The 14,331-nt window shown below is 40.5% G+C and overlaps 1 protein-coding gene across 1 annotated transcript in view; it reads left to right on the forward strand.

The window, feature by feature from the left end:
• Positions 1-2,860: 2,860 nt before the first annotated feature.
• Positions 2,861-14,331, forward strand: part of LOC149305338 (uncharacterized) — a 148,092-nt gene continuing 136,621 nt past the window's right edge. Inside the window, exon 1 of the mRNA XM_089477953.1 lies at positions 2,861-2,946. Coding sequence (XP_089334079.1) covers positions 2,944-2,946 — 3 coding nt within the window. The 5' untranslated portion in view covers positions 2,861-2,943. The remainder of the gene's footprint in view (positions 2,947-14,331) is intronic.

Here is a 14,331-nt window from a genome sequence, read left to right on the forward strand (position 1 = left end):
ATGAATTCTTATGCTGCTGGTGGTTTAGACTTGGTAGCCCTTGGGGTTTCTTCGGACTACATGATTCTATTTTCTGCGCTTCCATGAAAATAAAACCTTGTTTAGACTGGGTATGCTTGACCTTGTATGCTTCCATCCAATGCAACATGTAAGTTTTTCCTGACAGACAAAAAAGTTTTTTCCTGCAACGCAGGCTCGGAAAAGACAGATTTTATTCAGTCTGACTTTTTTTGTTTTACACAAAAGGTACCTAACTGACACTTTCTGAACCTTACATGAAATGGAATGCATCTGAAAATCTAAGTTTTCAGAATTTTCCATTGCCCTTCACAACTAAAAATAAGGCACAGAGATATGCATCATTATGGAAAACAAATAGCTTTGATTGCCTTGGTGGTTGATCTACACTGGTAGCTAGACTGGGGGAGTCTATCCCTGTTGGTTTTACTGGAATTCTTGTTGGCTTTTGGTACCTTTGGGCATAGTATCCTTCTGGACCACCTCACAGGAATGGTGGGACTTGGAAGCACTGTTTTACAGTGGCTGCAGTCCTTCCTCGATAAGCCCACAAGGTAATAGTTGTGGGGATTCAATTCCTTGTCCCCTAACATCAGGTTTGACTCTTATGCTATCCAACATCTACATAAAACCACTAGGAGAAGATGTCCAGAGTTTGGGGTTCAATGCTACTAGCATGCTAATGACACACAACTCCATTTCTCCTTTCCACCTAACTCCAAGGAAGCTGTTTTGGTTCTAAACCAGTGTCTGGCATCAGTCATGGGGTCAATAAGGACAAATAAATGGAAACTTAATCCAGTCAAGAGACAGAGGTTCTCCTAATCAATCAAAAGGCAGATCAGGGTGTAGGCACTTAGCCTGCATGGGATGGGGTTACACTCCTGCAGGTTTACACTTTAGGTAAACTCTTGAACTGGAGGCCCAGGTTTCTGTGGTGACCAGGAGTCCTTTGGTACACTCAAAGTTTGTGCACCAACTGCACTCATTCCTTGAGATAGCAGGACTGGCCACAATGCTTACATGCATTAATGACATCCTGTTTGGACTACTGTAACATGATCTACATGAGGCTGCCTTTGAAGACTGTTCAGAAACGTCAGCAGCTACAAAGATCTGCAGCCAGAGTGTTAACAATGGCCTGTTACAGACAGGCCAAAATAAACCTGCTTCAAGTCACTTTGGAGGTATGGTATTTCAATGATGCATGAGTCCTAAGAGTCCAAAGCCACACCAAAGCTGCACTCCAGTCCTTAGGACCGGAGCGTGGCTTTGGTGCTGCTTTTGGACTCTTAGGACGCATGCATCATTGAAATACCATACCTCCAAAGTGACTCGAAGCAGCTTTATTTTGGCCTGTCTGTAACAGGCCTATGCTGGGTTACAGGACTTCAGTTGGTGCGCTGGGGCAGCCTGCTGGGATTTCAGGGCCTCTACTACAATTGCTCACTTTTGGTTAAAAACAATCAGATTCCCTGTCTTGGATGACAACCCTAGGCTGATGAGGTGTGTGAGATCCCTTTACTGTGGCAGACAAGTGTACATATCTGAAGCAATCTAATCATCTGATTAAGAAAAAAGCCCAAATCAGAATCTTTGGCAGGAGAACCAGATGCAAAATCTGAAGAACGATGGATAAGCTCCTCTCTTACTGTGATAAAAAGTGGAACTACACGAATTAGAATAATTACTCGGAAATGACTGGCTAAGAGACATTTGCACTCACAGAGTTTTATTTTCATGGGCATTTGTATTGAGTTCAAGCTTTGTATTTTTTGAGGCAATTAAAATAATTAATATGACTAAGTTAAAAAGATGTTGTGTAGAATAATATAGAAAGAAATTTATGATCACTCTTTATAGGTTTTTTTTTTCTATTAGAAGGTTAATATTGTCAACATAAATGCTAAATATATTTATTTGGAATAGTCGATTTATACAAAATGAATATATAACTGTAATATAGAAAGATGAATATATGTCAATTAATACACTGTATTTTTCTTTTAAAAATAATAAAATTTAATTAAAAAAAAAAGAAAGAAAAAAGCCCAAAGCCAAATAACTTGTTATTTCACTTTCCATTATACACCAAAGATGCAATTGTAGGAAAATTTTATTTTCATTTCATTTTATTCATGCCTAAATTTAAGGATAATGTCAAGATTTTGGACAATATACACTGACTTGACCTTGGAGATGTCTTACATGCAAAGAAAGACGCTTCCTCATCTGCTAAGTTCCCTTGATTTCCTTCTCCTGCTCATCCCCATGGTTCATCATCCTAGGAGATTCCTCATCTATCAGAAACAAAATGGAAACAGTGGGGTGTTGTGAGATGAAGGAGCCATGATAGTTAGCTTGTGTGAGGCAAGTCCTGCTCATCCATCTCTGGCTGTAATCCATTGAGATTCAGATCCTGATTCCAGAATTTAAACGTTGCTCCAAATGACCCTAAATATAACATCTCTGCACAGAGAATAATTTCACCCAAACCATTTCATGGTGAAGAAGTGCGGCACAGGTTGTTGGTTGAAAAAAGATACATAGAAAAATGGATCTTGTCAGAACTGAGCTTCACTATGCCTGCTATCCAGATCTGCAAGCGTGGGTGCATAAATGCTTTGCTGAAAATGTTGAATAAACGAGTGCATTCAGTTTTATGTGTTCATATTATCAAGTGAATGGGCACATAAGCAGTACCTCCACTACAGCAAATCACAGCACTTAATAACTGAACTTAGAACATGGCGACAGCAGAGGGAGCACCAGTAGAATCCGATGACATCAGGGAGGCAGTTTGGAAAGAAGGAGTTGTTGTTTTCTTTCAACTTGGCTCTGACCTGGGCTTTATTTCTTACAGAGGAAAAGCGGCTGCTTTACTTTTTCTAAGGACAGGAAATCTACAGCATCCAAGCCTTTTAAATGGTAAGCTCTATCAAACACAACACAAGTAACAGTATGTGTGTGCGTATGTGTATCTTGTTTTATCCTTTCTTGCCTTGGGAAATGATTCTAGAGTCACCAAAAGGCACACAGAAACTACCTGTTGAGTACACTAAATATTTCTATCTGAGCATGAATTTGGTAGGTGTTTGTTCCTTTCCCCAACCCACCTTTCTCTAAGAAAAAGCCAGACAGGTGCAGTGACTGTTCCATTAAATTTGAGGCAGAACCTGAAACAGAATGAGCTGAATGTGATAAAGGAAGCAATTGGAAAGTCCTGCTTCTGTTATGATTCACCAAGTGACCAACACCACGTAAATAAATAGGGCTTCTAAAAGTAGCTGCAGATACAATCTATGCAGTGGCTGAAGGGCATGGCATAGTGACTGGCACATGGTTAGAAAAGCTTGGCCTTCCAGATATTTTGGCCTATGACTGCCAGAAGCCGCAGCCAGCATGGCCAATGGTAAGGGATTAGTGGAGCAACATTGTGAAACATGGAGAAGGGCAAAGGTTCCCCATCCCTGAGACAGGATTGAAATAAAGCTGTGTGAAGCACTTCTAGGCATGCATGATAATGATGATAATGATAATGGTGAAGAAGATGATGATGATATTATTTCTCAAAGGCTCTGGGCAGAGTACAACACAGAACAAAATATAATATATAGACATGAAACCATTTAAACACATAGGTTAAAACATGTAAACACATAGGTTAAAACATATAAATGTAGGATTAAATCAACCACAACACATTAAAATCATCCAAACATAAAATTAAAAATATACCAATTTGAAATTCATAGTTTAAAATAGGTAGGCCTGAGATGGAAAGGCAGCTTCCAGTCTGCCTTTCCAGCAGCAGCTTTTCCTATCTCATGGAATATTATTCTGTGCTTTGGAGAGTCCACAAGATTTTAGGTGTTCACACACAAGCAGCGAGAGCTACTGTCAGGAAGGAGAGACTTCTAGTCCTCCATTTACTCTCAGCCCTTTGGGCCCAATAATGTCATTCCTCAGTTTCCAGTGACTAATACCTACTAGCAGCCATTTCATTTGTACACTTAATTGCAAAGTTGGTGATTAAAAGTAACTTCCTTTTCGAGTTATTCAGTGTAAGGAGGAACAAAGCCACACATGCACATCTGTGTCTTAGTGCCAAAGATTATACTTCTACTATTAGCTCATAGGCAGTGGTGTAAATTAAGCTGCTGAAATGCTAGATAAATGGAATGATCACAAATATAATCGTTAGGCATACTTTTTGCTGATTCCACTATAGTGCTATTGCAGTTTCCTGACACAAAAACAATGAATCACCATTGGTTCTCAAATGTCTTTTTGCCATATGTGAAAGATAAGGTTGTTTGGGCTGGAACAAGGCAAACTTTAAATGTTTGTTTTATTCAAGACTAGTTTTATCTAGGTATGTATTGTCAATTCAGCAAGGTGAAAATATAGGGCAGAAGTACTGTACATCTTATTAGTGAAAACCAGAACCCAGCAGCTGATTTGCAATTACACAGCTTTGGAGACTAATTCAAACCATGTAACTTCTGCCTTTTGGTGCGATACTATGTTGAGATGCTCCCTTGGTTCCCTCCAGACCTGTGATCACCTGAATAACAGGGCCCTGGTTGTGTATGGTTAAATTTAATGAGAGTCTGCCTTTTTGTGGGAGCTACAGTTGTAATGAGGTATGCTCAGTAAATATGGATATCATACTTCGATGCATAAGACAGGAAAGCTGTCTGTTGCCAGAGTCTATAGAATTCATAATAGACAGGTTAGCGCTACTGGCCAGGACCCTATGCCCATTTTGCTAAAAAGGGAATCATAGGTTATAATTGTATAGTGGGAATATGCTCTAGGGCTCTTACACCATTAGCCATTGAGCAAAAGATGGCATTTCAGCAGATGTCACTTCCATAATAAGCAATAACACTGAAATTTTCTTTTGCACACAAAAAAGCTAAGATGTGGGGTGTGTGCTTTCTTTTGAATCTGAGCACCCTTAGTCCATTCTCTTTCATTCTGCACCATAAAGTGCCTGGGATTATGATCCTTTGTGGAAGGTAGGGTTTCCATAGTAATGGGTCTTCCCAATTTGACTTTATGTAATTTTGCAAGAGAATTATACCTTCATTACACATAGAGATTCAAATTGTAAAGAAGTGGTAGACAGCTGACTTTGGCTGCATCTGCACTGTGGAAATAATGCAGTTTAACATCACTTTACCTGCCACAGCTTAAAGCTGTGGAATTTTGGGATTTGGAGTTTTGTGAGATATTTAGCCTTCTTTGTTAGAGATCCCCAGCGCCACAGCAAATGACAAACCCCAGAATTCCATAGCATTGAACAATGGCATTTAAAGCAGTGTCGTGGCAGGTAAAGCAATATTGGTTAATTTTGAGAATGGGGCCTTTACTCAAGAAAGTAGCAACCCCACTTGCTGCAAGTCTATTTACTGATGGTTATTTATTAAGATATTTATATCCCAACCCACCTTGAGCTAGTTATGTATTAAGATATTTATATCATGGGATCTTATGGTAGTGTACAAGTCAAATAAATTAAAATAGTTTTAAACAATTCAAAGTTTAAAGCGATACATATAATTTAAACAGACTACAATATTAGCAATTTAACTAAGTTAACAATTTTAAACCAGTATGGTTTACCACATATAAGGTCCTCTCCCGTGTCCACCCCACTGTATTACTCCCATTGGTGGGAGACAGAGGAGAGCCCCTCGAGCAGACCTCAGTTCGTGGACAGTTGTATACAGGAGAAGGTGCTTTTTTAAATCTCAAGTCCCAAGCTGTTTAGGAGTTTAAGTATCACTAGCAAAAAGGAAATGGGAAAACAATCTGGCAGTGAACCTCTTTTATTTATTAAAGGAGGGTGACTAAAATGCTGAAGGGTCTGGAAACCATGCCCTATGAGGAGCGACTTAGGGAGCTGGGGATGTTTAGCCTGGAGAAGAGAAGGTTAAGAGGTGATATGACAGCCCTGTTTAAATACTTGAAGGGAAGTCATACTGAAGAGGGAGCTAGCTTGTTTTCTGCTGCTCCAGAGACTAGGACCCGGAGCAATGGATGCAAGCTGCAGGAAAAGAGATTCCACATCAACATTAGGAAGAACTTCCTGACAGTAAGGGCTGTTTGACAGTGGAACACACTCCCTCGGAGTGTAGTGGAGTCTCCTTCCTTGAAGGTCTTTAAACAGAGGCTGAATGGCCATCTGTCGGGGATGCTCTGATTCAGATTTCCTGCATGGCAGGGGGTTGGACTGGATGGCCCTAGTGGTCTCTTCTAACTCTACAATTCTATGATTCTATTTCTTGAGTATTAGACTAGAATAAAGAATGCTAGAGACTATCATCCTTTGGGCACTGCTTGTGTCTATACTGGTGCTAATATCTTTGCAAACAGTTCCTTACAATTTTTTCCTTTACCATGGCATGCATCTCTAGAGCATTCAAGAGAAGGATGCATCTCTTTCCATTGATACTTCATTTGGAGGCTTGATTAGTGACATACAGCATTCTAAATGGGTTGCCATTTGATGCAATTGATCCAAAGGGTATAATTTCCACTTTTATTACTGCACGAGTTTAAAACGGAAGAATGAAAAATGAGGTAATACTAGCAAAGGGAAGAGAAACAAATTTGTTTTGGGAGGAGAGTACAAGAACTAAGAATGATGTGGTAGGATTTTGGGGCGGTGATGGGGGCAAAAGTCAAGGAAATCAAGATGAAAAGCAGCCAAATAGAGGTCAGGCAATTTTGGACTGGTCTTTTCTCCTCCTCCTCTCCCTGTTCTTGAAATCCGTTATGTTCTTATGAAGAGCAATGACCCTTGAAGGATCTGTTTGATGGATTGGACAACTCTAAATGTATGGTGCAGGTGTGCATTTTTCATAGATGATACAGACAGTGCTACTAGCTCAAGATCAGTATGGTTTGCATGGCTCTTTCATAACCCCCTTTGCACTTGTTAATAGACATTCTGCTGGCTGTCAGGGTGGGATAATGAAAATCAAGCCAAGCAAGGACCTACAACCTCAATCCATCAGGGATAGTTATCTTCTGTTAGAACTGTCTGTAAGGCTTAGCTATAACAAGCCAATACCACATTCACATTTCTGTCCTTTTGTTTTTCAAACCGAAAGATGGTGGAGGCCAGAATTGTTCACAAATCTGTTGTTCATCTGCCAAAGTCACTCTGCAGAAAGGCTGCTCTTCTATCCAGATACTTTGTAATCAAGTCGTGATTTATTAACTAAGCAATAGAGAGAAATATAATATATTGTCTTTGAATTCATGAATATGTAATGCTAGTTCAGGCATAATAATGGATCACTATTTCCCCTCCCTCCCCTTTCTTTTAGCCGCTGTGATGTTCATTTCCATACACATGTTCATTTATTGGCGCTCCCTTGCATTTGTCTCCATATTGTTCCTAAAAATATAAAGACTTGGAATTTTGTTGGATCTACTGGTTGAATCTAATAATTAATCTATTCCTGAACTTTTAATCTACTATCAATTTGTAATCTACTCACTGAAGCTATCCAGTTATTCTATATACTCTATACTGCATTCTCTTTTGTTTGATTACACAATAGATTTTAGTCCTGTTTTCAATTCCAATCAGACAGGTACCTTTCCATTAAAATTCTGAAACAAATACACCTCTTCTTAGCACAAAGATATGCATATTTATCTAATGCATACGTATATGTTCCTTCAACTCACCTGTCGATTTAGGGTGACCCCATTAATTTCATAGGATTTTCGTGGGCAAGGAATACTCAGAGGTGATTTTGCCAGTTTTTTCGTGTATAGCACCTGATATTCCTACAACACTAATAACACTTAAGTATCATTCACACAACTTAACATTTCCAATTTAAAACAAAGAAGGTGAGGAAGATTTTTTTTAAAAAAGTCATCTTGCTTCATTAGTAATATTTTCTGAGGAGGAAGAAATTTCCTATGGCCATTAAATGTAACCTCCTGGACTTTGTTTTCTTTCTATTACAATTAAGGGGGTGTAATGTTGATGCCTGAAAATCACAACAGCCCAGACCACCAGACAGGAGGTTTGTGAAATGTTATTCCTTTTACTCCCCAGCTCTATCAGCAAAAATTGTGTGATCTTTTTACTCCTGTTTTATGCAAGGAGATCCTTTACCTTCCCCACAGCCTCACCATCAGGATTGCTGGAGAGTCAAAATATGCTAAGTCTTAAACTGCGAATTCCACAGGAATATAAGGCAGAAATAAACTCAATGATAGGTTCAACTTAGGGTTGCCATAAGTTGGAAAAGACTTATGAAAGCACACAACAATGACAAAAAGAGTTTAGGTGATGCATAAATATATACTAGAGCATGACAGTGGCCAAAACGGATCCTGTCCAATCATACCTCAACAAAATAGAAACAACAGAAGAGTCTCTCAAGAAGGAGGCAGGGAAGTAGGAGAAAATGTGGCTCTACATTATCTGGGACCACCTAAGCCATGTATGATTTTTTTTCCAGGTAGTCACTAGTCAACAAAACTTTAAATAAAAGAATAATGGTGCACAGTTGTGATTGGCAGACCACATGGAACCTCTCAGTTTGTCTAGGTTCTTCTAAATACTATAGACTTAGCCTTTTGGCCTTGCCTGCCCAGTGGAATGGTGCCTACTCTTGCCTTATGTTGAGCTCCCAGATGAATCCCCCCCACACACATGCACATCATCCATCTATAGCTACAGAGCACCCAAGATATGTATTAATAAATCTTGGATGATGCGCATATGTGCTCTAGGTTTAGAATGGCATATGGCAGCTCACTGTTCAAGCTGGCTCCTAACAGTTCCAGGGCTGGATCTTTCGTTTCATTCATCAGCAGAGGGGGCCTGAAGGGAAAGGCAGAGCAGACAAAGATAGGCTTGTGTGATAAGATAAATTATGCAACGTTTGTCCTGGAGAAATGGCAGTAGTAGTTGTGATGGTGGTGTTTATAGGAACCCAGGAAATAGAAAGGCAAGCAGGGAAGAGACAAGGAAAGTGTAACTGGCTATGGCCAGGAGGACAGTACTAGGTGATGACTAACCTTGGGCTCCTGAAATCTGTGCAATGATAACCACAGAATAGAGTGACAAAGGCTGAAAGACATATACCACTGAATAATGATATTAATAATAAGAGACTTTTGCTGAGGAGAGAAACTATTACAGCATGAGACAGATTCAGTTGTTAGCTTCTTCTGTTGATTTCCCTCAATTAGGTGCTTCTGTGTTAAGACTACAAATCATAGTTTTCCAGCACTCAGTGGCACTGCATTGCTGCTGAGAAAATGTTGTGTCCTTTACCTTCCTCTGAGGCTGAGACACTGTGGGTTTGTTTGGCACCCTATGGTCAAGAAGCTCAGGTCTAGGAAGCCATGCCATGTATTTTCTTGCCTATAGCTCAGCAATATAGAACTTAAAAAATAGTTAAAAAAAACAACAAAACCTTAGGAACACAAGAAGTAGTTCTGTATTTGTATAATCCTTCCTTTGTTTGCAAACATTACAATCTAAATTTAAGGCATGAAAAACAGGGAATAAGGGAGGGAGGAAAGTGACTTTTATATAACTTATTATAAACCTAAAATAAGACAGCCACATAGGATTTTTACAGCTGCACTTACCATGGGTTGGTTAAGTGCCGGTAAAGCACCTGTAAAACATCCCTGAAACATGAGGGTGGGAAAGCTGGTCGCGCTTCTGAAACATTTGTGAAGCATCCCCTCGCCTCTACCATCCTTGAATTGTTCGTGGAGCAGCCATTTCCTATTAACGGGAGAAAAACTGCACAATAAATAAATAAATGGTGGTGAGAGAAGCAACAACCACATGCAGATAATTCCAAATAGATCAAGTAAGGTCACTCTAATATATCTAGTTACATGTTACTTACTTGAGCTAACCATAGGTTTCAGAGCATGTGCAAAAATTATTATAGAGTGAATGGGATGAGAGAGACCATATTGGCTTTCAAGGAGATGTTACTGAAGAGATCCGTAAGGAAAGAGCAAACTCTTGTTTTTACAGGGATCTTAGTGCAGTAAAAGATAGCCCCTTTGTAAAAGACTGATAACATGTCTTTTTCAACAAATACTCTCATGATGCCAGTGATGTTAGCCAGCAAATCAGAATATTTAATAGCATCTGGTGTGGCTGCATCTTTGTATCAATGATGCACTTGGATTATAAAGCAGATTGCCAGCTAACCACTGCACGAAACAGCTTCAGCTATGGAGAACAAAGACAAAAATCGGGACTATATAAGTGACTGGATGTCTTTGATACTCTAGGGGGCATGGTTGCTGCAACTCTCCAAGCATACTTCTGGAATATTGGTGTGCTCATGTAATTAATTTGAATCAGCGAAACAACAAAGAATCAGTGAAGTAGAGATGGGCATCTCAAGATTTTGAAAGAAATTTATGTACCATTTCTAACCAAAAAGGAAACGAGAGAGTTGCAGCAATTATATAGTCATTGATTATTCCCTTGCATTCCCTTGGCTGTTGTGGGTTGTCTTGTTGTTAATTACATTTATCTAGTGACTTTTCCCTAGTGATAGTAAGATGGTACACATGTCTCCCCTGCCCTTAATTTTATCCTCATGTCATTCCTGTGTGAAAGGAAGATAAGGCTGGGGGGGGGGGAACGTGTGTGTGTGTGTGTGTGTGTGTGTGTGTGTGAGAGAGAGAGAGAGAGAGAGAGAGAGAGAGAGTAGCCCAAGCCCAAAATCCAGTGAGATTTGTGTTTCACTGCAGGTTGGAACCTGGATCTCTCTGGTCCCAAACTCTAACTCTAACTGCTACCCCACTACAAAACTTAATAGCAGACAGCTGTATGGATCTGTCATTCCCCTGCATCTAGCTACTGATAAGAGACCTAAAACTACCTATTCCTCACCCCTAATGGTCTGTAAACATTTACCAGACAGTATCACCAGTGAATACTAGGTGCACCAGGTTATATTTCAGAGGATGGAACTGGCCAAGCCACCTCTGATTATTCTTTGTATAAGAAAACCTTGTGAGATTCATGGGGTCACCATAAGTTGACAGGCAACTTGATGGCACATACACACACAGATCATGTTGCTACTGGTGGACTGGTCTGCTGATGCATGGATGACATGAGCCTTTTAAAAACTGCTTGGGTAAGCCCTAATTTTGCAAGAAAGTGATTTTTTGTTAAAAAAGACCCAAACTAAGGCTTTTTAAACATTAACATAAAACTCCCAAGGACATTCACACTGCAGTCCTTCATTAAATTGTTCTTTCATGCTTGGCTTTGTCTACGAAACTTCTTGTCAGCCTTGTACTCGGAGGATCAAGCACGCCTGTTTGACTGACTGACAGACTGATTTGCCAGGGAATGCTACAATTATAACCTGTGTCAAGCTTTCTCTGCCAATTGCATGCGATTAAAAAAAAAGTGGGGAAGAGAAGTGGGGGCTGAGGGGAGAAGCGATAGCCTCCCCCTGGCCAGCCACTCAGTGTTGTCACCTAGTGTTTGAGATAAGTTGTCTTTAATTGGAGCCTGACCTTAAAGTGAAAGGACAGGCTGAAACAACCAGAACCATCCTGCATCTGTTCCGAAAGAGTGGAGATCAGTTAAGCTGTATATTTGCATTATACACATTAAACTAACAGAAGAGGCTATTTACAAGACTTCCCTAAACGCTTAAATCTATTTTGTGGACAAAAGGATTTTAAGTTAATTCATTTTGCCAAACGAATAATTTAAAGCAAGTTAGCATTTTGTTGACAGAATTATGATGAAATTCATTTTGTCGGCATAATTGATTGAACAGATAGCACAGGCATTTCCTCTGCAGAATAAAGTATGTGCAGCAATTGTCAAACAGCATTGCCTCAGTGCTCTCAGATCAGTCAGTCAACAAAATGAATACAAAATCCTTTTGTCCACAGCCCAAAGGGTAGGTGTTAATTATTTGGGAATTGGATTCAAAGCCAAATTATCCTCTGCTGAGCACTGATAAAATTTTATTCTGTGGGTGAAGTACGCTTTTGCTAGGGAAATGTTAATGTTACAAATTCCGCTGGAACAAAATCATCACATTGTGCCATATTTAAGAAGAGTCTGCTTATCTTGCTCGACATCGTTTATTTAAAGTCGTGGGCAGTACCCTAAGATCAAAGTTCTCTGCCTTGCTCTCTTCATGGAGTTTATACAAATATATAGTAAGTGACACATACCAGTCTTCATCTACTGTTAGTTATAACTACAGTACACCCAGTAAATCAATTGGATTTTCCTGCATGTTGAACACCATTCAGCAATTGTTTCAATAGGTCTGCTCTAGTTGAGAATAACCAACAGGATTCAAGCCACCAGGTTTCTATCATAAGATGACCAGAGGTTAGAAAAGTTATTTCTTTTGGACTACAACTTAGAATCCCCCTGCCACCATTTGTTGTTGTTATCCACCCTCAAGTTGTTCTTGACCCACGGCGACCCTATAGATGAGACATCTCCAAGACTCCCTATACTCCACTGCTCTGCTCAGGTCCTGCAAATTCATACCCATGACCTCCTTAATAGAGTCCATCCCTCTAGCATGTGACTTTTCTCTCTTTCTGCTTCCCTCTACCTTTCCTAGCATTATGGTTTTCTCCACTGAGCCGTGCCTCCTCATGATGTGATGAAAGTATGGCAGCCTCAGTCATTTCTGGTTTGATCTGCTCTAGGACCCACTTTCTTAACTGTCCATCTCTCACATCCATACATGGTAACAGGGAATACAATGGCTTGTATGATTCTAACTTTTATGCTCAGTTGTATGTCTTTACATTTTAGGATATTTTCTAGTTCTCTCACAGCTGCCCTCCCTATTCTTAGTCTTCTTATGATTTCTTGACTGCAGTCCCCACTCTGATCAATATTTGATCCCAGGTATGAAAATTCTTTTACTATTTCTATTTCCTCATTGTCTAGGTTGAATCTGTATAAATTTTCTGTGGTCATTATTTTTGTTTTCTTTATGTTCAACCATAAGCCTGCCTTTGCACTTTCCTCCTTGATCTTCCTTAGTAGTTGTTCCAAGTCTGTGATGTTTTCAGCTAGTAGTATGGTATTGCCTGCGTATTTTAGATTGTTGATATTCCTTCCTCCTGTTTTTACTCCTTCTCTGTCCAATCCTGCTTTTTGTATATGTTCTGCATACAAGTTGAATAAATAGGGTCAGAGGATGCAGCTTTGTCTGACCCTTTTGCCAACTGGGAACCATTCTGTTTCTTTCTGTCCTGTCCTAACAGTGGCTTCCTGCCCTGAGTAAAGATTCTTCTTCATTGGGACTAACAGATGTGTTGGCACTCCCATGTCTTTAAGGGCGTTCCATAGTCTTTCAAGATCTGTGCAGCCAAAGGCCTTGCTATAGTCTCTAAATCATATGCTGACTTTCTTTTGGAATTCCTTGGTGCACTCCATTAGCCACCATATGTTTGCAGTGTGGTCCCAGTGCCTCTTCCTTTCCTGAATCCTGCTTGTACTTCTGGAATTTCTCTCTCCATGTATCGTTGGAATCTATATTGCAGAATTTTGAGCATGATTTTGCTTGCATGAGAGATTAGAGCTATGGTCCTATAGGCCTAGTGCAGACTGCGTGAAAGCACCATGCTGGGGCCAAAAGTAGGGCTGGGGAGTACACAGCAACCGCACACTACCCAGCCCTACTACGTATGGAGGACATTATCTTGGCATGGGGCTGTCCATATGCAGTGTGCAACGATGCCATCATGCGTGCGCTGTGTCCAAATGGATTGGCGTACACCTGACATCATCACGCTGCTGGAGGGCGCCTAGGATGCCTTATTTGCTGCACAAGAAGGAGCTCCGAAATGGAGCTCCTTCTGGGATGGCGCCTCATTCCCGCAACAACTAGATTGCCATGGGAATGAAGCCAGGGAGAAAGGGGCAGAGCGGCCCCTTTCTCTGGCTGCGCCTGTTGGGGTGTCCATGGGGCATGAAGCCTATGGACACACCTTTCCAGGCCACAGGGAAGCAGCATTTTGCCGCTTCCCCAGAGCCTGGAAAACTGCCATGTTGGAGCCACAGGGGGTTGCTGGTGAAACTGCCCTGCCTCCAACCCGACAAGAAAAGGGGCGGCTGTGGACCATCCCTTTTCTGACATCTGTACCCTGCCATAGTTGCTGCAGTCTTTTGTGTCTCCTTTTTGTGGAATCAAGTGGAATTCAGGAAAGGAAAAGGCACCAAGGACCATATTGCAAACATACAATCGCTAATGGAGGGCACAAAGGAATTCCAGGAAAAAACACCATGTG

Source organism: Sceloporus occidentalis, unplaced genomic scaffold (assembly GCF_023333645.1).
Source record: "Sceloporus occidentalis isolate IW3139 unplaced genomic scaffold, rSceOcc1.0.p SCAF_12, whole genome shotgun sequence".
NCBI lineage: Eukaryota > Metazoa > Chordata > Lepidosauria > Squamata > Phrynosomatidae > Sceloporus > Sceloporus occidentalis.